The sequence below is a fragment of the Ahaetulla prasina genome, chromosome 2, assembly GCF_028640845.1.
Source record: "Ahaetulla prasina isolate Xishuangbanna chromosome 2, ASM2864084v1, whole genome shotgun sequence".
In the NCBI taxonomy this organism is placed as follows: domain Eukaryota; kingdom Metazoa; phylum Chordata; class Lepidosauria; order Squamata; family Colubridae; genus Ahaetulla; species Ahaetulla prasina.
Genome location: NC_080540.1, coordinates 79,478,557 through 79,503,693, shown reverse-complemented (window position 1 = coordinate 79,503,693; position 25,137 = coordinate 79,478,557). Strand labels below are relative to the sequence as shown.

At 35.3% G+C, this 25,137-nt stretch overlaps 1 protein-coding gene across 1 annotated transcript; it reads right to left on the bottom strand.

Moving 5' to 3' along the window:
- Positions 1–348: 348 nt before the first annotated feature.
- RHOA (ras homolog family member A) lies at positions 349–23,883 on the bottom strand. Its single transcript, XM_058166706.1, has 6 exons — positions 23,735–23,883; positions 22,481–22,541; positions 7,525–7,682; positions 6,318–6,438; positions 4,599–4,729; positions 349–1,599 (listed from the first exon to the last, which is right to left on the bottom strand). The coding sequence occupies exons 3-6, from the start codon at positions 7,678–7,680 to the stop codon at positions 1,426–1,428; spliced, it is 582 nt and encodes a 193-aa protein (XP_058022689.1). The 5' UTR covers positions 7,681–7,682; positions 22,481–22,541; positions 23,735–23,883; the 3' UTR covers positions 349–1,425.
- Between the last annotated feature and the right edge of the window lie 1,254 nt (positions 23,884–25,137).

Below are 25,137 nucleotides of genomic sequence, written 5' to 3'. Positions count from 1 at the left end.
ATTCTAGAAATTCTATGTAGTTAAAAGTATTCCGTTTATGTCTGCTTAATCTGCCAATGGAAGTATAACTCTTCCCAGAAAGAGCAAGCTGCTCTCCTGTGTCACTTAGATAGCAACTTGAGGGTTACTAATTGCTGATACTCACCTCTGCCTTTAGGCACAAGATTAGCTAACGGTTATTCAGAAGCAAAAGTGTTACTATGGCTTTGTGGATGCAGCATTACTAGGAAATATACTAATATGGAAATATTTTCTTTATATTTTCTTTTGGATCAGATAATTCAAACTATATGTCAAAATTTATATTTGCAGAACAAGAGTGAGAAATATAAACAACCACAATACAGGGAGCTTAGAAAACTGCCTTTATTCTATTAGTTGTTGGAAACAAGAAATAGAGAAGAGTTTAGTTTGCTGCAGAACAGCAGGACATTCACAGGATGGGAATTTGGCCAGCAGATGATAAGCAAAAGTTTATGTTCAGACTGGAACCAGATTCAGCAGGGGTTAACTTAAAGCTTCTGGAATATTCTGTGACCTTTAATGTAAAAATAATGGCCTTTCCCTTACTCCTGAAGGAGGTATTAAAGATGACTTTTCTGGGTGTGTTAAGTCATAAAAATGACCTGGATAGTTACAAATGTGGGAAGGGCACCATTCTTCATTTGACTTTATTTGAAAGTACACTCTTAAAAAAACCCAGAACACTTTACGTAGAAGTTACAAGCAACAGTATTAGGAAATCCAATTATACAAAAAATACTACATCTAACTGGGGCATATAGATTTATTTTTGGTAACACACAAAGTGGCACTAATTACATAGTAACTATAAGGTAACTAACATGAAATCACAGAACTGTCACTTCATAGCTGGGTGGGACTTTTGGTGTTTCAGAGAAATAATTTTCCAACTATTATTTTATGCTTCAGAGCTTTCAAACAGAAGGAGGAAGAAAAAAAATCCTTCTTTTAAAGTGAAAACACTGAACTTATTCAGGACCTTTCCACAGCTATGTGTGCTGTACCTGAATAGGCTAGAACATGTTAGTTATGGAGTAGTTACAGCCCAATTCTCAGTGTCGCCAGCTTTTTCCCATTTGTAAAAAAAAGCAAGAAGTTAGAGAATTGTCTTGAATTAGTGCCTGGCATATTCTGCATGACATACTCTGCAAATGCAGAAAAAAGTTTTGTTAAAGGAATGTTGAAGTTAACCCTTATGTGCACAGATGTATTTGATGCAGACCATTATAAAAAAATCATGGTTGGCTTCTAAATACTGGTAGCAAGACTCAATTTTAAATCTCTTAAGTAAATTATAGATAAATGAAAAAGGCTGGTAATCATACACTAAGATTAATAAACAGCACTTCAAAAATTCATTGAGTGCAGGGCACTGCTTCAGCCATCTTCTCTTGGCTGTGCTTACAACAAAAGGCACCCAGATTTTTTCTTGCCACGTCGGGCTTGTAAAGCAGCTCTAGTAGCCATTTCAAAAACTTCCCTCACACCGTCTTTGGTCTTTGCACTGCATTCCATGTATCCAAAAGCACCAATGCGATTTGCCATATCTCTACCTTCTTCAGGTTTGACTGGTTCCTATTAAACAAAAAAGCTAATTAATTTGAAGGCAAGGAATTTCTTTAATATTATATATATATATATATTTTCCAGTTCCGATGCAGTTCCGATTCTAGTGACTAGAATAATTTGGGACCATTCTTTTGTAGAATATGGAAACTTTTTAAAATTAATGTGATTATAATATTATCCAGAGTTTTGATGGCATTTTTACATATCAATAGTAAAACAAATTTTAAATTCAAGATAAATACGCATTACAACAATCATTTTATTTTCCTGCACACAGCTCTGTGGAGCATGTATGTTGGATATTCTTAATCTGATTTAGTAACTTCAAAATTTTAACTATGTTTCATAATCTATGTAATGTGATGGCAGGTCTTCTATTTGAGTCGGTCTATTTTTTTCCCAGAAAAGTCACAAGAGTTTGCAGACCTCTTACATTTAAGTACAGAGCAATATAATTAAACCAGCAAAAGTTCAAATCTTCTAACATTTACTAGTATTTTTCTTGATGTGCTCACCTTGACATAAATTGCAGTATTATTTATTTTTGTTGCATTATTCCATAAGTTGTAGTATTGAATAGAAAGAACTAGGCTCTATTTTAGATGTTCTGATTGAATTTTGCTAGAGGATTATTACCTAAGCTAATGATGTAAAAGATGTTCTAGAAACTTATTTTGTTTTTCTTGAATATTCAGAAAACTGCCAGATATTATATATAGAATCCCAGTTTAGGACAACTACATGCAATGCCTACTTGATTCCACATAGAATCACAGAAGTTGAAGGCCATTTAGACCAGGGGTCACCAACCTTTCAGACCTCAGGGACCACTAAATCCATAATTTTAAATCCCACAGACCACTGGTTTAAAAAGATAAAAAGTATTTAGTGCAATATAAAAATGCAAATAATTTTTCTGTGGACCACCAAAATTTTCTCATGGACCAGCAGTGGTCCACGGACCACTGGTTGGTGACCACTGATTTAGACCATCATCAAATCCAATCCTATGCTCCATGGAGGAATGCAAATTAAATTAATTATAATAGAGTGATTCCAGTTCTAAATCATAAACTGTTATAGACACTTTCCTGTAATTAATTACTTGCACGATACTATATAACTTAATTATTTTTGATGGCCTAATAGTAAAGAGTAAAATCAGACACATTATTATTTTTTTTAAAAAAAGGTAAAGACATCCTTGGCTTCTGGTGATTGCATCCATGCACCTTCTTTAGCAGTATTGTAGAATACTGAAACATATTGTAGTCCTGAAACAACTGCTTTTTTTCAGGATGTCTTTTGATTCCCTAGAATAGCCCTCAGCTCTGAAATTCCCAGATGACCCTCCCTCCATGAAATACATGTCAAATAGTTAATAAAAGTAAGTTCTTATGCTGCTGTGATTCAACCTCTAGTCTGAAGTTTAAAAAGCCCCTTAAAAAGTTAAAGATAGAAGTAATATTTCTGTAAATGTGTTATAAAATGGAATTTAATGTGGCCGGCATATCAAAAGATAAAACATAAATAAGTATACTTCATACTTACACATTTTATTTTAAAGAAATCATTATGCTTTTAAACCCTGTAAATGACCAAAAATAAAATTCTATGATGGTTATAGGTGGAATGGAATGGCCATCTTGAAGTATAGCAGTCTAGAAATGGCAGCTTCCTAGACTGTAAACCATCAGGAAGTCATTCCCTCTATATGTACAGTGGATAATCTTCTTCTCTCCATACTTCAGAAATATATTTATCCTGCCATTTTTAGAGTATAGAGAGAAGGATTATGTTCAGACTTGGCATGAACCTGGAATGGGATGATTTGGGATGGTTTTTAATTCAGTGACTTTGTTTCTCTAGTTTTCTATTCTTCTTTTCCTTCCTTCCATAATTTGTGCAATTTTAAATTTGAATTTAATTTTTCAGTTATGCTTTTCATATAGCCTCTTGCCCATTTATTTTCTGCACATAACTGACTTACACACTGACTCATTTTTATTTTTACTGTATAAAAATAATGTATCATTTTTATATTTTTCCTAAATTATTTTTGCTAGTATTCTCCAGTTCCTATTTTGTCCCACTGAATACATTAGGCAAGGGACATCAAAAGGACTGAACATCAGGAAGGAGATATCAGTCTAGCCACATTAGCAAAATAATATTTGGAATGTTGGGAAAGTTACTTAAAGGCTTACTACAATCAATATTGGGCATCTTGAAAGCTACCACACTAATTTTTATGCAGTTTGGCATGATTCATAATGATCTAGCTTTTTCTGCAAGAAACCTTATTTCTGGTGAAAACACAAATTTAGAAACTTTAGTAACCCAAATGGTAAAGAAGTACAACTTAAAACTATCTTCATTCCATCATAATGTTCTAACAATAGAACATTGTTCTATTGGACACATGCAGGGGGCCGCACGTGCATGCGTGGGGGCTGTGCATGTATTGCGTTTTGGGGGTTCGGGCACGCATGTGCACATTCGCACACACACGCACATGCTTTGGGCACTCGGTTTGGAAAAGGTTAGCCATCACTGCCTTAGGGAGAAGTCTAGGAGGCAAACAAAAGCCTTTAATGTGAACCTGATTAAGGTCTTGTCAATTTCAGACAGCAGCTGGGAGCTGGCCCAAGGTCCTAATCAGCTAATTAAGGCTGAAGAGGGAGCTTGTTAACTTTTCAGGGACCTCCTGGACTGTGGAAAAAAGCAACTCAGTTTAATTATCTTTGCCCTGCAAAGGGGCAAGAAAAGGGAAAAAATGGGTCAGGCCAAGACAATGTGTACTGACTGTAACGGCAAACATGTGACAGAGAGAAAGCTGCTATGAAAGTTGCAAATGCAGGAATTGGTCACAAACTTACTTTTTGCTTACTGCTATAATTGAAAATGGTTGCTGTCTGAGGCAGTTACTAAACAAGGACGATCTAATCAAAACTGGCATAGTTTATTTGACAAGGCTAACATCAATAACAAAAAAAATGACTTGCCTGCTTCATTTTAGCCAACTCCCGTCTTGTGTGTTCATCATTCCTCAAATCCTTCTTATTTCCTACCAGAATGATGGGTACATTGGGGCAGAAGTGTTTCACCTCTGGAGTCCACTTCTCTGGAATGTTTTCTGAGATGAAGCAAATATTGGAGATCATCTCTTCAATCAATATTAAACTAAAAATAATATCACAGATTTCTTTATCCTAAAATAGTCATGGGAATTAGTTTCCCCATATCCTTCTCTACCATAGAGCAGCTGCCTCACAGGATGAGTTCTCCAGTGTCTATTTAACATAGCAACCTTGACAAGTAGTGGAGGTCTGTGTTGGAAAATATGTTATTAGAACATTTAATATTTAAATTAAATATTAGCTAAGTAAACTTAGGTAAAACATATATGAACAGTTAAAAGTCACACCTTTTCTAAGCAAAGAAAAATACAGGCAGTTCTTGATTTACAACCATTTAGTAACTCTAAAATTACAATGGCACTGAAAAAGAAAAGATTTATGTCCCTTTTTCACACTTATAACTATTGTAGCATACCCAGTCACATGATCAAAATTCAGACAATAAATAACTTGCTCATGTTTATGACTGTTGCAGTATCCTGGAGTGATGTAATCACCTTTTGTGACCTTCTAGCAAGCAAAGTCACTGGGGAAGCAATGTTTATTTAACAACCATGTTACTACTTAACAACTGCAGTGATTGACTTAACAACTGTAGCAAGAAAGGTTATAGAATGAAGCAAAATTCATTTAACAACTGTCTTATTTAGCAACAGAAATGTTTGGCTCAATTGCAGTCAATTGTGCATTTTAAATAGCACTTTGCTCTTTTCTTTCAGGCAAGGGCATGATTTTATAAAGATGAATTTCTATGACAAGAGAGAGAAATTATGTTGTGATTATACCATTGCCTCACAGTTTTATCTCATTTATATGTTGTATAGGATGCTGATAATACAGGTAGTCCTTGCTTAACGATAGTAATTAGAACTGGTAGGCTCCCTCAATAAGCAATGTGATGGTAAAACAAGATACCACTGACTAAGCTGATTTACAGTGGTAGTTGCAGCAGTCCCAGCTGCCATCGTTAGGCAAATCCTGCATGATCAGAGCATCCTGTGGTTAAGTAATCACCATCTGGGATCTTCTGCCAGCTTCCCTGTTGACTCTGGTTGCTAGTCGCTGGCAATGAAGAACGCAAATGGCAATCATATGACCGCAGGATGCTGTGGCTATCCTAATTGCCTGAGTGGTTGCCAAGCTCTTGAACTGCCATCACATGGCCCTGGGGACACTGTGATGGCCACAACTACAAGGACTTATTGTAAATGTCCCTCATTCAGTGCCATTGTAACTTTGAATAGTCACTGAAGTTATTCAATAAGGGCTACTTTGTATAGTAATTTACAGAATATTTTTTTATTTTATTTTTTTATTTTTCATATTTATATACCGCCCTATCTCCCTAAGGACTCAGGGCGGTTCACAGGCAGTTAAAATACATATAAATACAGATTAAAACGACAATTAAAAAACTTATTCTATAGCCCAATCATTAAAACCAATATAAATAGTAAAAACCCCTTAAAACCAGTTACTTTAAAATCTAATCCAGTCCCGCGCAGATGAATAAGTGTGTTTTAAGCTCGCGACGAAAGGTTCTGTATGTGAATATGGTATGTGTTTCAATTTTTACCTACTTACCTAAACTATCTGGACTATCAATTGAAAAACACATTAGTATAACATCGGTGTCTGGATATGAAAGTGGCCTAAGTCGATCATAGTCTTCTTGTCCAGCTGTATCCCATAAGGCCAGCTCCACCTACAGGAATAATAAATACATTCATACTGGTAAAGGAAAAAGTGACAAAACATAGCTGCTCAAGATTTATTTCATAGGCTGCCACTTTTCCTCATCCATATAGGCATCCTGTGGAATGTATGATCTTCAGTTGTGATGACAAAGCTATGGGAGTACAGGTAGTCTTCAACTTACAACAGTTTGCTTAGTGACCGTTCAAAGTTACAACGGCATTGAAAAAAGTGATTTATGACAATTTTTTAGACTTATGACCGATGCAGAATCCTCATGATCATGTGATTTATATTCGGATGCTTGACCACTGACTCACATTTATGACAGATGCAGTCTCTCTGGGTCAAACAATCACTTTTGGAAACCTTCTGACAAGCAAAGTCAATGGGGATTCACTTAACAACTGGGTTACTAATTTAACAACTGAAGTGATTTACTTAACAAATATGACAAGAAAAATTGTAAAATGGGGGAAGACTTACTTAACAGATTTCTCACTTAGCAACATACATTTGGGGCTCAATTGTGGTTGTAAATTGAGGACTACCTGTAATTCCTTGTTTTTGATTCTGACTTGAAGGGGTGCTTCAAGTTCTTTGCTGGCTTGTTGAAACAACCTGTTAAAATCCATTTACATCTTCAAACATTTAGTGTGTTCATTATTACTAAATGTGACTGTCTTCTGGATATTAATACCATAGCATTATTAAGTTTAAATAATTCCAAATATTCAGGCCCATTCTAATTTGCACATTATTTATAAGAAATAAATCCTAAATTAAATTATGGGTTAATTTCCACTTTGTTTTTTATGTGCCATTGCGAATGCTTCTGTAAAACAAAACTATAATTTAGAGATCTACAAAGATCTACACATCACCATTTCAAGATTTCAGAAATGATGCTAAAGCAGTGCATCTCCCGGAATCACATTTCACTTTCCTGCCTTCAGCAGGACCATTTACGAATGGAAGAGATCTTACCATTGTGAGAAAAGCATTCTGGATCCAACATATGGCACGAAACTTTAGTTCATGTATGGTAGTCTATAAAGTTTTTTAAACAGAAATTGATAGTAGCAGAAAAACATACCTGCTTTCCATCAACTTCAATATCTGCTACATAGTTTTCAAATACTGTAGGAACATAAACTTCAGGAAACTGGTCTTTACTAAATACAATTAGAAGACATGTCTTGCCACAGGCACCATCGCCAACTATAACCAGTTTTTTCCGAATGGCTGCCATAGCTGTGAGAAAAAAACAAATTGATTATTAAAACATACAAGAGTTTTTTTAAAAACTTAAGATATTTCATTGAATTAGGGAAACAAGGAAAATGTTAGTAAAATTACTGGAAGTTAACTTTAGTTAACTGCTATTTCCTCCATCCAGAAACTTTCTGAGGTCCCATTCCTCACTAAAGATAAATTAAACCGCATCTATCAATTCATTTCTTGTTCTGGGCTTAAATACAACAGTGAAATCTAAGATTGTAGAGTAGAATCTAGTTTGATTTTTTTGGAACCCAATATGCATTGTAGTCTGGTGCAAAATACACATATATATGGAATTAAAGAATACAGAACTAGAGCATGTGTTTAGGGTCCAGAACAGAACAGACTTCACAAATCTCCTCTAAAAAAAGTCTACCCGAAATTTCAGATTAACTGAGAGTGATTCTGTTGCTGTCAAACAACTGGAAATCACATAATGCTCTCATTATACAGAGTTCTACCAATTGACCCAGTTTTTTTTCCCCAAGGCACTGGCTCTCTTCTCAATTCTTCTCAACTGTTCTTTTTGTGTATACAACACTGGGTTTCTTGGATCTTCGCCATCTTCTCCTGAGCTGAAACACTGCAGATGTTGTTCTACTTCAATCTACGGCATTGTATCACTGTCTTTCTTTATTGTATTCTTAACAGCATAAGGAAATAGAAAGGAAATAATGGGCATGTCTGATGATGTAATAGCCATTTCTGATTCTTTGCCATATCAAAAATATTAAATATTATTTCCTATTCCAGCAGATAATTCATTCACTATACAAAGGACAGATTGGAAACTCAAGTGAACTAATCCAAACTGAGTCTTAAATCTGAGGTCATGCTATAAATAAAAACAGCACGATCACATCAGTCTATCTTCTTATTTACCCATCCCACTTGTCCAGAAAGCTCTGGAAGGCAGCCAGATAAAGTTTAGTTAGCTTCCCTTTGGTTGCAATGACTGTGCTCAAAACAGAACGTGTATCTGTGTGTATGTGTATAAATAAAAATATGATATATAATGAATATAAACCTAAAGTGGCATTGCAAGTATTATTTCTATGTACATTTTCAATCCTTAATGTTTTAAGTAAGTAAAATGATTTCAGTCTTAGAAATATTTGAATAGCCATGTTGCTTAACAGATATATTTACTGAATCGCAATCCCTTTGCCCTTTCTATTTCCTTGTGCTCATGTTTTTTTCCCCAACTTTGTTCTTTGCTTAAATCCTTTTCTTTTGAAAACTTACAGTTCAAAGTCTTTTTAATTCTCTTAAAGAGATACTATTTATTTTAAAACACGGAACCCAATCAAGTGTATCAATCCAAAGATACTTTATATGTGGTCTATCTAGGAAAGCTGCTCCCTCAATAGAAGTGATCCAATCATAATCCAACTTCCAAGTGGTTTTCAAGGACAGCCTGATATAGTAATGGAGCTGGAAAGTGAATAGGGCATGGGTGACTGTCAGAATTGCCCAGGTGATGTTATAAAGTGTATACAACTTATTTTATGACTCAAAAAAATACTAACACTAATTTTGGGCAATTTCACTGCTAAAGTTCATCAATACAACAACAGCATGTGGCTTGCAGTTGCAGACTGCCCTCTGCAACTGGATATATTATTTTTGTTGCCTCAGTCCAACATAGCTATTTTGTAAACTGACATAATCTATTCATGAGATTCAATTCTTTAAATTCAATTTAAATGACATTCAATTCTTTAAAGCAGTGGTTCTCAACCTTTATAGTGCTGCGACCCCTTTAATACAATTCCCCACGATGTGGCGACCCCAACTGTAAAATTATTATTTTTTAGGCAGCGATCTCAGCGCGCCTCAGCAGCCGCAGAAGGGGAAAAAAAGCGTCAAACTGTTTTTTTGAATTTATCGCGCTGGATGCCGTATTGGCTAGTGATGCTTGCGATTGCCTTGAGGATGGAGGCATTAAAGCGGAGACTCCTCCCCTATTAAGTTTATTGCGCCTGAAGCCAGATTAGGCTAGCGATTGGGAGTGATTGCAGCTGGCTTGAGAGGGAGACATCAGAGCAAAGATTTCTCTCTTTTTTAATTCATCTTGCCTGAAGCCGAATTCGGCTAGCGATTTGAAGAGCCTGCAGCTGGTTTGTGGAGTCAACCATTGGAGCGCGATTCTTCAACTCGCAAGTATACTTCCCATATTTCTGATGGTCTTAGGCGACCCCTGGCAAATCGTCATTCGGCCCCCAACGTGGTCGCGACCCACAGGTTGAGAACTGCTGCTTTAAAGATTCTCTTTGTGCAGCTTTTTATTTCCTTCCCCTTCCCATCCCTACAACCTTGGGAAAAAGATTGTCATGAAGCTCAGGGGCCTTTTAAAGAGGCAAATAAGATAGAAGTTATCTCCCCAGTTCCTCCAATGTATTTATTTGCTGCCTTAGAAGCCTTAGTAGGGACATAAAGTAAGAACTTCCAAGGTACAACTCTCAATTTATTGAGAAACTTAAAAAAGATATGCATTTTATCAAATTTTACTTTTGCAAAATTTGAAAATACTTAGGTAACATCAATTTCCAAGAATACTGCTTGCTTAATAACTTGGTCAGAGACAATAACATTGCTATCAGAATAGTATTAGAGGTGGTCTTTGTTTAAGGGACTCTGGTTCAGCAGCCATTCAAATTTACAATGGCACTGAACAAATGCTACTTATGAGAGATCCTTATACATATGGCCATTATAGCATCCTATAGCCATGTAATCACGCTTTGCAGCATTCCCTGCAGACTTCCAACAAGCAAACTCACAAGGAAGATGATAGGAAGTTAGAAGTTGCAGTCACATGAGGTTCTCACCGAATGATGGTAACATGGGTTGTGGGAATTGCCATTACTAAGCAGAGTGATGTGGTTTTTCAACTTACAACATATTACTTAAAGCGTTTCCAGTCTGAATTAGCATTGTTAAGTGAGGATTGAATCTTAATTCCTAGACTTTTCTAGTGATATATGTTTTTTAAAAAATTAAGTAGTATATTTTGTGTAAAAGAAATATATATTTAATATTGGGGAGTAAAATAAATCTCATGAATAGATGTTTCATACAGCTTGGGTTTTTTTTTAAAACAAGAAGATTTTAATTCAGAAGTGAATTAAACATGGCTCTCCTGTACTTTCTACAGCAAAGTAATTGGTAAGGATGTGCAAAGTGTTCCATTCCAAGGAAAGAACATTCTGGGAAACTCTAGAATGTTGTGCTGATCTGGTTATTTGCACTGGTCAGAAATTTTCCAGAAGTACATTTCTGCATTAGGAAACAGTCTATTCCAGAGGATTTATGGAAAACCGTTGTACTACCTCCAGAAGAGCCAGAGAGGGGTGGCCAACAAGAAAAGTGAGTGTTTTAGAATACAAGGTTTTCCAGTATCCTAGTAGCTGCAATCAATTCTTATTAAACACTCATAGTTATAGTGGGCTCTGACACTACAGGCCTTGAGAAAGACAGCTATGACTTGGCTCTTTCCCTTGATACTTGGCTCAGAATGAGCAGAATTCCCAATTAGTAAGACTTAGCATATTTAATTATGATCATTGTTTGCTTCATTTGTTTTAATGGTATATGTTATTTTTCTTTTATATTTTTGTTTAATAGTTTTGTCAGTGTCAGTTGGTTGCCATGTACATATCCCAAATAATTAATAATAATAATAAAGAAAAGTATTTTCAACTGTCTAAAATATATTTCCACACTTTCTCTAATATTCAATGAGTGGGTAAGAAAAAAGAAAAATCTGCAAGAGTTAAAACTGTTTCCTGTAGTTAAATTCAGTGCATGAAGTAAGCTGTTGCCAGCTGCCAAATGCTACATTAGCTTTCTTAATTAAAAACTCAAGAAGAATAAAACTTGCTTTCAGTGTGTTATTTGGAAACTTACATCAGTTTTCAATTACAATTAACAGATTAAATGTTTATAAATAAATCTCTCTGTTTAAATTCCATGCCAAACGGGATAGAAAAAAGTTTAATGACCCAGTCAATTTTATTTTTTGTCTCTATGAACATTAAGGGTCAGAGTAATAGTTAAATATATCAACAGCCTTAATCGAAACACAGTTTTCCTCACTTAGATGTAATGTGAACAACCAGGAAATGAACACTGCATTTGTAGCAAGCCCATCTTTTAGAGTAAGTCTGAGCAAAGGTCACGCCCAAACATCACTACTGCCTCATGTTAGGCTTAAATTAATAACTATAAATGGATATCTTAGACAAGCCTAACCTACTTCATAGAACTAAAAAAAGCAGGCTCTGATTTATCACAAGACATGACTAAAATAATTTGAAAACTCAGTCTATGCCATATCAAAATGGATTTACAGTTTTAAATATGTTTAAAAACAACATGATATACAACATAGGAAGCTACTCTTTGAAAGGTTCAAGTCAGAATCTTTATTAGATGCCAAGAGTTTTAGATTATGAATATAAGCCTCAATTAAGACATGACAAGCTGCTTTAATTAGAATTGACTTCTATTCTGAAAATGGGATTTCTACATTTACCCATATGTACAGTATTGTAGAAATTATATTTTTTTTAAATGCGAAGCAGATTTTGCTCTTGGGGAGAGCACAATCAACTCTTTTTATCAAGCAGAATCAGGAGAGGTTTTCCCTTCTCTCAGCCTTTTGTATACTCTCCAAATTTAATTCAGAGGGATGGAAAACTTTCTGGTGCCAATCTCAAGGGGCTGAAAGAGGGGAATCAAAAGGGCCACTACAGAACAAAATTTCTATGTCTACATAGACTTGCAGTTATATTTCAGAAAATACAGAATGGTGAATTATCAAATAAGAAAATAAATTGGGGCAGAAAAAATATATGCCTTTTCAGCCCTGAGTCAGTAAGAATAGAGTAATAAAATACCCCATCTGATGCTTCCAGCCACTAGTATCACATGTATTTAGGAACTGTATAATTTAAACATTTTATTCTGCATAATTTACTCTGTCTTTATTAATTAGGGGTACAAAAATCATGAAAAATCTATTTTTCATCCATTATAATTAACCCAGGCAAATCTCATTTTCTATATTACTGCAATTAACACAATTAAATAAAAATGAAACTGAATTTAAAAGTTGAACTGGATCTTTAATATTGTTTTTAAAAAATAACAATTGAACCACTACAATGTATACAATGTGGATATCCTAACAAAAATATATCCCCTTCCATTGCTTTTATGGATTGTTTTACACATACAAATAAACCATAATGTAATTTATCCTAGTTTACTGTGCTATGCCATTTCAGCTCTTATGGCTTCATATTATAAGTAAAAAAGAAGAATATGCATTAGCAATATTAATTTGATATAATAAAGGGAACAATACGACAGGAACGGTAGGCACTTTTGTGCTCTTATGCACGCCTCTTATAGTCCTCTTAGGAATGGGGTGAGGTCAATAATAGACAGTTTTTGGTTGAAGATTTTGGGATTTTGAGTAGAGACTACGGAGTCAGGTAATGAGTTCCAAGCATTAACAACTCTGTTGCAGAAGTCATATTTTCTGCAATCAAGTTTGAAGTGGTTGACATTAAGTTTGAATCTATTTTTTGCTCTTGTAATATTGTGATTGAAGCTGAAGTAGTCATTTACAGGAAGGATATTGCAATAGATGATTTTGTGTGTTAAACACAGATCATGTCGAAGTCGACGGAGTTGTAAGTTTTCTAATCCCAGGATTTCAAGCCTGGTGGTATAAGGTATTTTGTTGTTTTCGGAGGAGCGAAGAACTCTTTTAGTAAAATATTTCTGGACGCGTTCTATTGTATTTATGTCAGAGATGTGGTATGGATTCCAGACTGATGAGCTGTATTCAAGAATAGGTCTGGCAAATGTTTTGTATGCTCTAGTTAGTAGTGTAGAGTTTTTGGAAAAGAAGTTGCATAAAATTAGGTTTACTACTTTTAGAGCCTTTTTTGCTATGTAGTTGCAGTGGGCTTTGGCATTTAGGTCATTTGATATGAGAACTCCAAGATCTTTGACAGGGTGAGGGTCATCAGTAAGGTAATGACCATCGAGTTTGTACTTGTTGATAGGATTCTTTTTTCCAATATGTAAGACTGAGCATTTGCTGGTAGAGATTTGGAGTTGCCAAGTTTTAGACCATCCGGAAACTAAGTTGAGGTCTTCTTGAAGGGTAGAAGTATTGTTAGTGGTATTAAATAGTTTGACATCGTCAGCAAAGAGAACACAATAACTTGAGATGAGGTCACAGAGATCATTTATGTATAGTATGAAGAGTGTTGGACCAAGAACACTACCTTGGGGAACGCCACTTTTGACAGGAACAGGATTTGATATAGTGTTGCCAATTTTGACCACTTGTCTGTTTGACAGGAAGGCGTTTGTCCAATTGTGAAGAGGTCCCGAAATGCCGTAGGATATGTGTGGGCCCTGTCATAATGGCTTGTTAAAAAAATGATTTTTAAAGATCACGCTTTATAAGAGAACTAAACCAATAAATATAAAGAGACAGTATCTCGATTTTTTTTTAAAAAGGGTTTTAGTCACATATTTTGTCATTTGCTTCATGTTTTGAAATTTAGCAAGCTAAGTGGGACCCAACTTTTTAGACATTCAAATCAAGAGGAGAAACTAAAGGTAAGTATTTAGCATTTCAATTTAGCCATAAATTATTTTTCTTATTCCACTTATCTCTCCCAACCGAATATATTTAATTGTGCTCTAACCTGAGCCTTTGAAACTAGGCTGTTCACAAAGAAAAGGTAAACGTAATATCTATTTATCAATGGGTAATTATATGTAAACCTGTGCCATCTTATTGGGATTTAATTATTTTCTAGTTTACTTTAAATGTCTACAATTTATAATCTGTACAATCAAAAGTCAATCAATCTTTTCTGATTTTTTCATATTTTTTGCCATTTTGACTTTCTACTGTGTGTTAAATTAAAGTTGGCAAAATAAGTCATGAATTGATGTTTGTGAATGCTAAAGCTAATAACTGAAGAGAGAAAGAAGACACACTGAAAAAGCAAACTCCATGAACATAACAATAAAGCTGCAGGTTTTTTCTCTCTTGTCTTATTGCCTCTTGTTTCTCTGAATTCTTTATTTACTGAAAACATTTGTGTAGCTTCTCATCTTCTACAGCATAAACCTGGGCAAAGCCAACAAACCTCCAGGTGTTTCCAAACTTAACAGATCTTCGCAAAAGAACTTTAGAACTTCACTAGGTTCCAGCCTCACAGCACCTGGAGGCTTGTGGGAAAAGCCAGATCTTCAGAGCTTTTGGGAAATCTAAAAGGGTAAGGATCTGACACATCTGAGGAGGAAGTGTGTTCCAAGGAGTGTAGTTAGTAGAATTAAAATCATGTTTGTTGCACAGACATCAGCCCAAATTTCTTAATATTCTTTCAGATACATGCTTTTTACTCATACATCCTATATAATTTCCTTGTATTAATTTTCACATCATCCCTTAATTGTAATCTCTCCACAAACTGAGTGTGGGAGTGAGAATGGTCAATCTCTTTCTAAAAGATTAAACAAAAGAATAATCTCCTACTTTCAGAACAGTTTGAAATTATTTGCAAAAGCCCAACATATAAATGGACTTCATGTTGTATATATTTGTGAATTCTAATCTTAGTAATAGATTTTTACAGAACTGCCCTTTACAATCTAGTTTTGAATATTAATGATTGTACATACAGAACTGCAAATCAGAGTACTCTACCATAAAACATTAGATTTTTCTATACGTAATTTACATATATAAAATATCCTTTGTAAAAAATACTTTTTTTCAAAAACAATCTGGTTTATTCAGCATGTTTTGTTGTGTGTTTGCATGTGTGCTGTCAAATCTTATTTCTCTTTCATTGTAAGAATTGGTTTGTTCTTGGCTATTAAGCTCAGACTGTTACCCTATACAGAAAAGTACCCAGCTCACCTGTTCCTACTGAGAGGATTAGTAAAATCATTCAGTAGAAAGATAAGGCTGGAATGTGGAGGGAAGTGAGCAGCTTATCAAAATTCTAGTTTTTGCTCCTTTATTGGAAGGAAGAAATTGTTGCTCTGTTCCCAGTTGATGGTTAATAAACTAATGATAAAAGAATGGCTGAGCCTGCAGAAAGTCTAATTAAAGGTCACTTGCCCATAAATGATTTATAAATAAAAATGGAACATGTGGAAAAATGAATCTAATATGATATATGACCTATCTATAATAATAAATAAATGCAAACATTAGTTTAATCCCAAATAAATAAAATGTTTTTTTCACAAATGTAATAGAATTTAAAAAATGTATATAGCATGAAAGGGAAAAAAGCATAAATCACTCTCCTGTTTCTAAAAGTAAAAGTTATGCATCAGTTGACTTAAATTTTAAATGTCAGGGTATATTCAAAACTTATCAATTGATGCAATTCTTTTCCTATGAAAGGATTCATAAAATATGCTAGTCTAAGAGAAAATGGGATTTAGCATGTTGTAACAATCCAGTCACTGTATTAATATGCTGTATAAACCAGGTCATCACATTAAATCATAATATATTTTGTTGGCTGTATGTTAAATGAATACAGGAATGTGTTTTGTTAACATTTAGGATTTGTAAACAAAATCCTTCCGCATTTTTGAACAAGCTCTGGAGCCATGAGCTTTTAAGGAAAAGTGTTGAAAAATATTTAAGATTATATTTCAAGTCTATTGTTTGATTCACATAGAAGTTAGTGCTTACTTTTGGCATAGTATGATTATCTATGAACAGTGTAACAAAGACTTATTTGAGTAGAATTATGTGAATATATAGATGAAAATTTGGAAGGAGTTGTACTGTGTACATTTAATGCTGTTATTTTAGAAGAAGGATAATTGAAAAAATATTCTCAAAAATGGAAAAATATGTCTGATAGCCTACTTTACGATAAGGGTAAAAAATTAGGGCAACAGCCACCCCCCATTTATTTAATCTACAGGTTTTTTTTTCAAACTTATACATCAGTTGTACATTGTAACTATTATAACATTTCACAGGATGTCAAAAATTTAGGATAACATCTGTATTGAAATAACTGTCAGCAAGACAAACTACTAGACAAAAATCGTTTAGGATTAAGACTAAGAATGACTAACATATTTGAGAGAAATTGTGGAAATATTTGATGAAAAGTATTTTGTTATTTGAAGAAAGCATCAGTGTTGACGTTAATTCATAATTTATGAAGTTTGCTTGTTTTAATAAACCACAAATGTTTATTTGGGTTTCTGATATGACAAAACGCAATTCATTTGAAATAGATGTGAAAGCTTCTAATTGCCTCTATATAGCCACAACTGAGCCTTTTTCTACTTTTCCCTCCTACCACATTTTAGCTTAAACAAACTTTTAAATTTATTTTTAAATATGAAATATGAAAATAAAGAACAGTACCAGAAAAACAAAAATAAAAAAAGTTTGTGAGTATAGTTTCATTGCAAGTGACACAATTTTAGATACCCGTGTTCAACAGTTCTGTCCAGATAGACATGTATATAGATGGAGACAATTTATCATAAATTAGTTTTCTAAATAACTAAAAACAAAACCAGTGTAAGTAAAACAATCATTAAGTAATTCAAGATTCTTAGTCAATTTGATATTTTAGCAAATGTTATCTCAGATTTTAAAAATGTTTTGTTAAATCCAAAGGATAACATAAACATTGAATTTCTTATATTGCATCATATAGAGTATGCTATACCAAATGGAAAAATGGGCAATACACTAGAAAAGCTTCCACTGACGTTAAGAAAGTAAAGTGGCAAAAACAGGTAACCCTAAAGATATTCAGCATAATTTAGATGCATCTGAAGTTGTGATGCCACAACCTTTTTAATCACATTGATTAAAATAGTAAACTGTAATTAAGACTGGCCCATTATGATAATTACCCAAAACTAAATCAAGGAAAGATTCAGAAGAGGCTTTTTTATGGAAAAGAAAATCATCCTCACAAATAGGCATCCAATAACTCCACAGAATCAAACTTGTCACAGAAAAGCTGGTTTATTCCGTCAAGAAAGACAAGGGTGATAGCAGCTTTTGCTGCTTGAGATATCCCAACTATATCCAGAATTTGTAAGCTGAGAAGAATCCAAAATAAAATAGATACATCCATACTAGAAACATGGATTTCCTCAACACTGTAAATTTAAGGAATCAGATACAGGTAAAGAATGCCATCAAAGTGGACCACCAGTCGTCCCAATTTCCCCTACCAACATGCAACTTAAGAATCCACTGAGTGAATATAGTGCTGACAGGGAAGTTTTCTTTGCTGCTCTTGCAACCACAAATTATCTCTAACTGCACTCTAGTCCATTTTCAGTGTGATCTGTATCCAGTTTTGCTCTGTTAATCTCCTATTTATTGTTCCCAATTTAAATCTGAGTCTGCCTAAGCCATTTTCATATTTTACAGAGCAGCCAATATTTTAACACTACTGCCACAAAACAAGATAACAAATACTCAAAACTCATTCAGGAAACTATTCAAATCTCATGAGTGTTAGATCAGAATCCTTTTAAGCAGACCATTTCTACAGGGAATTGTACCACCAGTCATGTGCATAAAATAGATCTTGGGTTAGTAGAGATTTATGTAAAGGATACAGTCATTCCATATACAGGTAGTCCTCGACTTATGACCACATTGAGGCCAAAATTTTTATTGCTAAATGAGTTGTTAAGTGAATTTTGCTCGATTTTACGACCTTCCTTGCCACAATTGTTAAGTGAATCACTGCAACCATAAATATGAATCAGTTGCCAAGCATCCAAATATTTGATCACCAGAACATCGGGATGATCATAAATGTGAAAAATGATCATGTCATTTTTTCAGTGCTGTTATAACACTGATATATTAGTCACTAAACTAATAATTGTAAGTCAAAGACTATCTGTATATGCATTTCACATTAATTTTCATTCTGTTTTAGTAGAAATTTCTTCCTTTCTCTTTGGTCTGCTAATTTCAAAGTTTATGGCATATTGTCCATATTTTCAAAAACCTTTTACAAACATAGAAAAACAGTAAAATAGTGACCACTCAAAAAATAGTTGCTGATTTTGACATGGATATTTTGATGGGATGATTGGTATATTCCTCAAAAGTAGTATTAAATCTCTATGTGACTTTCAGCTCAGTCTTTTTACACTTAAATTGACCTTTATGATTCATTTGTTCACAAGGACAAATGTTGAAGACAGTGACAAACATTTTAGGAGTTGAAATACTCCCTTACTGGATATTTCTGACATTCAATGTGGATGCAAGTATTCTCTTGCAGAGATTTCTTTATTCCTAACAAAGTGGAAAAGGGCAGATTTTTTTTCAAAATGTATTTCATGAAACTCTATAGTTCCAGGAAAACTTTGGGAGGTTCTATGAGATTAAAGGAAAACAAAACAAAACCATAGCCAATTTTTTATTACTAGAGCTTTGCCTTCTAATCAGGGATTTTTTTAAAAATGAACACATTCTTCAGCCTGAATAATTTGAAACCCCCTGCAATAAGTCACTTCTGATTGATGATGGTACATTATTACATTGAACAGTGAGGAGTTTTGTGAATAACCAGTATTTTATAGGTATAATTAACTCACAAAGGTTGAGAAGGCAATGAAGGATAAGTATCCACACCATTGCCTTATTTGATTATACTTAACATCTATGTATAAATAGTCATTAAGTTTCTTAGTTTTTGAAAAACCTTTGTGCAATTCATCCAGAGCAGCACTGGTTAATGAACCATGGGGAAAACAAAAGAACTGTCAAAAGCTCTGTGAAAGAAAATAGTTTGAACTTTATAAAAAAGGAAAAGAACATAAAAAGATATCCAAATGTTTGAAAATGCCAATCAGTACTGTTCAAATGCTCATCAGGAAGTGGAAAATTAGGGGTTCTGATAATACCAAGAAAGATGTTAGACACAACTGCAAAGAAAAAATCCATAGTTAATCTCTACTGAAATACACACTTCTCTTAAAGAAAGTGGTACGGCTATTTCAGCAAGCACAATAATGAGATACTTGAACAAAAATGAGCCACATGGTAAAGTTGCCAGAAAAAAAGCCATTGCGGATTGCTTCATCAATACCACAAAAGAGCCCACTCACAATATGACAGACAGCACCTAGAGAAACTTCAAAATTAGCAGAACAAAATCATCTGAAGTAATGAAACCAAACCAAACTTTATGGTCATAAGTATAAACATTGTTTGGAGAGAAGCCTATAGAGGAGCACACCATTCCTACTGTGAAGCATGAAGGTGGATCTCTGTTGTTTATTTTGGGGATGGTGGTGTCTCTCTGTGTGTAAGGTTCAGTGGCATGGAAAATTTAGTCAAAACTGATATCAGGATGAATGCAGATTATTAGAAAATACTGGCTGAAAATATGCATTCATCAGCTTGCAAACAGGACACACTTGGGCTTTCCAACATGACAATGACCTGAAACATAAGGTCAAGTTTACCCTTCAGTGGCTGCAGCAAAACAAAGAGAAGGTTCTAGAGTGGCCATCACAGTCTTTTGATGTCAACAACTTTGGTAATCTCAAACATGCAATTTATTCATGCTAGATAACCAAATAATATCAGGACCTGGAGTTTTGTCAAGAAGGATGGACAGCTTTACCACAGAAGAAAATAAAGAGTTCAATTCACAATTATCACAAAAAACTGCAAGCTCTCATTGATGCCAAAGGTGCAATATTAAGAACCAAGGGCATGTAAACCTTTGAAAGGACCATTTCATTATTTCTTTTATTGCTATGATTTAATGATTGTGTTATTCTGTGATGCTTAATATTTTAATTTGAATAACAAATTCTGCAAGGGGTATGTAAACTTATGAGTACAACTGTAATTGCCATTGTCTGGCTTGTTTGCATTTTATTTCCTTATTGGTTTTGTTTTCTCTAGACTATTCCCAGTAAGATCGTTACATATTTACCAATCTTCAAAATTATACTTCATTTATCATTTGAAATGAATTATAGTTCATAACAGCATATATAATTGTACATTTGATTCTCAAATTTGAAGACCACCTACTTATCAAAAGGATAGTCTTGTGGGAACTCAATTTGAAGTTAGTGATATTTATACAGACCTATTATCAAATCCAGATATCAATGCTGCACTGATACAATATCAATTGAGAGACAGAGAGAATGAAATGTTATGTGATTACCAATGACCTCACTACAAATACTACAGTGATCTTACTGCCCCTGTTAAAAAGCACATATGGGTCTCCACAAGATAGATACTTCAAAACTGCATAGGAACCAAATGCTATAAGAAAAAACAATCACCATCTATCTTGTTTCCAACGCCTGGATCACATGCCTGATCAAGAACTATATCACAGCTTATGGTATCAGAAGTCATGAAAAAACTAGAGAAACTTAACATAGTTACAACTGGTTTTTTTTCTGGCATATTCTATATTATTTGTCAAGGTGATCAGGGCTACTTGACAACCACAGTCCTGAAGCCATTCAGAAATGCTGATTAGCAATTGAGATTCCAATGTTTTATGTACAGCTTCGACATTGTTCAGGAAAACACAGCCAATTGTACCAGCTGTTGTATTCCAAAATATCTGAGGGGTACCTGATTACCTATCCCTAAGGAATGTTTTCTCCAAAAGCATCTGGATTCATTATTATTCTCATGATCAATCCTCAAAAATATGCTGTGATAATAGATGTTAATAGATTATGCTTCTTGGAGTTCATTTTAATTTCAATTGCAATTCCTGTCAGCTTGTAAATAATCAAGATAGAAAAGAATATGGTCATAAATCCTCTGTCCACTGGACAAGAATTCAAAATTAGGTTGCATAATTTAGTAAACTGACTAAATTAACCGAAACACTAACATATTTCAGAACAAAAAGTACAATTGTTCATATTTTTTGAAACACAGAACATTGCATAAATACTTCTTCCTTATTCTGATTTCACAGCCTTTTCTTCTACTGCAGTGTTCAACACACAATATTAGTGTGGTTGCTATGGTAATCACAATAGCATCTTGATAGGCCTTCATTATTTGACAGGTATTTGTTAGAAGAAAAACCACTGACTTTAATAGAGATTAACTATTCTGGCTACTGAATTTGCAGTATGAAATATTAATGTTTATCACTAATTGCCTGCTAGTTTTAGAGCAATGAAGCATGATAGATTTTGCTGCTACTTTTATTAGTCATAACATGCTGTGATTGGTAATAGCCATCATCATAATTAGATTTATCCTTCCCTGATATTACATTGTGTAAGAGTAAGATAAAATTCAAAAATCTGCAACATTCATGAGACTAACAAATGGTATATTTAAAAGTCTCCTAGAAAAATATTTTTCTATGTATAATTCTCACAAATATTAATTATGATGGTCTTATTACTGATTTTACACTACATTATCTCCTTATTCAGGCCAGAATTCTTCATTTATAAGGCACAAATCATAGAACATCAACAAAGGAAACCACTTGGCCACTATGTTACTATTTTAGTGGTAAAACAAAATCGTATTTTTACTGTTCTGCTGCCTCAAAGTAATCCAAGTGAGTTTCATAGAATAATTTAACACTGTACCCAGGTCTCACCAGGATACAATGCTGTGCTACTATATCTTATTTGTTCTACATAAAATTAACACGTGTGTTAGAATTCATAAATTACAAAGATAGAGATCTCACCTCAGCCACAAAGTCTCTAAATATTTCAGGCAAAACACTGTTCTTTCACTTTCAGCACCACCTAAAATTGGGAAAGCACATATATATTGTAGCGTTACTGAATTATTGCTTATAAAGTAACCTAAAAAATCTCAAAATACGTACTAAGAATTATTTTAGGAAAAGTTACCTCAAAACATATAGTTAGCACTTATGGATGTGATTACACTAAGTAATTAATGGCAGTACTCAGGAAACGCTTTGTTTTTATGCTTACCTTAAAGAAGATAAGCCAATCAGAGACAATTCAATTTTCATCGAATATATTAATTTTCTCACATTATTCAGCTGAGCTACTTATTTCGTAACTGTTACCAAACACCTACTTCAAAACAGCATTCTCCTTAAATAAGTGGGATGCTCTTGGGAGAGGGAGGCCTAGAAATACTAACTCCAAAACTACCAAAAAAAAGAAAAAGAAAAAAAGCAGGCTTCTAAAAGCAAAGGTTTCTTTCAAACGTTAGGGCCAAATGTTAACGACACGTCTGCTCTGCAAGGATTTCAGCAGAAGATGTGCCCACCCAAAGCACCCCGAGGATTTTAGTGAAGTCTCAAAAAAACAAAAAAACCCAAACTAATCCACTTAACTTCTTTCGTTTATGTTTTTTGCGTTTTAATTTGACTTTTAAACACATATGACGAAGAACTTGGGAGGGTGGGGAGGGATCCGCCGCCCCTTCTCCAGGCGAATAAGGAGCAGAATTATCCATATTCAGAAGAAGCAGAGGAGGAGGAGTGGCCGTGGGGGGGGGGAGGAAGGGAGGAAGACGCCCTGATAGGACCGAGGCCCACCGAGAGACCGTTTTGTTTCCGCCTCTTCGAGACCCCTTTGGCTTAACTCCGCCAAAGAGGAGAGCAGCCCGGCGCGCCCTGAAGCCGACGGAGACGTGAGCGTCCCCTTCCCGCTCCCCACTCCCCCCGCCACAGAGTGGAGGGAGCCTCGGCGCCCCCTCCCCTCCCCTCTCAACCCCCGCCCAAAGGAGCGTGCGCGCCAGTGCCGAGGCGAGGAGGGGGGTTTCCTATCCCAACCGCCTCTCCGGAAGAGAAGAGAGGAGGCGGCGGCTCCCGGAGCGGCCGCTGTCGGCGGGTGGGGCAGGCCGCACTGGGAGCGGCCGCAGACGGCCAAGCTTCCGCTCCTTTCCACTTCTGGGTTTCTTTTGGACGGAGCCCGCTCGCCGTGCCAGAGAAGCCCCGCAGCCCCGTCCAACCCACTACCTGAGGGGGGGGCTTCTCCTGCGTCTCCCCGGCGCCGCCTCCTTATTCGTCCACGGGCCCAAACTCCGGCGGCAGCTAAGAACGGAAACCGGCGGGGCGGGTGAAGGAGGAAAGCGCGTCCACGGTCTCATACAAAACGCGACGTGCGCGTTCCCACCCCCTGTGCAGCCAAGCGGCCAATCAGCGGCGGCGGCGCGGAGGCTGCTGGGAAAAGGCGCTATAAAAGCCCGCAATCTATTTGTGAACACTCTGTAACTTTCTCGGCAGCGTGAGGAGGTGGCGGGTGGGGTGCGGGAATAAATGTGTTTACGTGTAAAGTAGGACTCAAGGCCAGGTTATCTTGCGGAGCCGTAATGAATTAATTTTTTTTTTGTTTGGACAAAGCGAGTCAAGCGGGAAGTTGTTCGACAAAAATAAAGCTGGGCAGGGCTAGGCGGGGTCAGACACCTGTTGACAATTGCTCAAGCCGGGAGGAAGACCTCCGTATCTAAATACCTTTATATGACTTTCTCTAAAATTGTAATCGTAGATGCGTGACAAGGAAGTGTAAATTTCAAAGTTCAAGGTTTTTTACATGGGGGTCCCAGGTATGATTCAATATAAACCTTCAAAGTTCAATGGGACTATCCAAGGGATTGATAATATTTGTAGTGCTATAAATTTTAAAGTGTTTTAAAAATTATTTTTATATAATAATGTTCAGGGGTTAATGAGCAATCTGAAACTTCATGAGGGGGTTGAATTTGGGAATCTGCAGTGTAACTGATAAACACAATTTGTGCTGTTTTGGGTCTGTGAGAACCTATCAAAAGCAGTATACATTGTAAGATGTTTACCTGTATGATATATTGGTCTGTTTTAATATTGGCTTAAATATTCAAATAACCAGATATGCAAAACAGAGGACAAGATTATATAGAGTATGTATGCAAAACCTGATGGAAACATTACAATGATAGAGGACTCCTGCCGTCAGAGAGAGATTCCTGTTCTTTTTACACAGCCACTGATGTAGTAATGAAGGTACTGGATTAGAGCTGGTAAGATTCAGATCCAGATCCAGCCATGAAAACTGCTTAGAAGTATTTATCATGTTTAGGGACCATCCATTTCCCTCAGAATAACTGCTTTGAACCAGTAGATTTCAATGTGATCTATCTCACATGGCTTGGGAAAAATTGGACAGCTATGTATACCGCTCAAAAAAATAAAGGGAACACCCACATAACACAATGTACTGTATTTAATAAGAATATTTCATTCCTTCAGATCTAGGATGTCTTACAGTATAAAGGGAACACACAAATACTGTAAGACATCCTAGATCTGAAGGAATGAAATATTCTTATTAAATACAGTACATTGTTGTGTGGGTGTTCCCTTTATTTTTTTGAGCAGTGTAT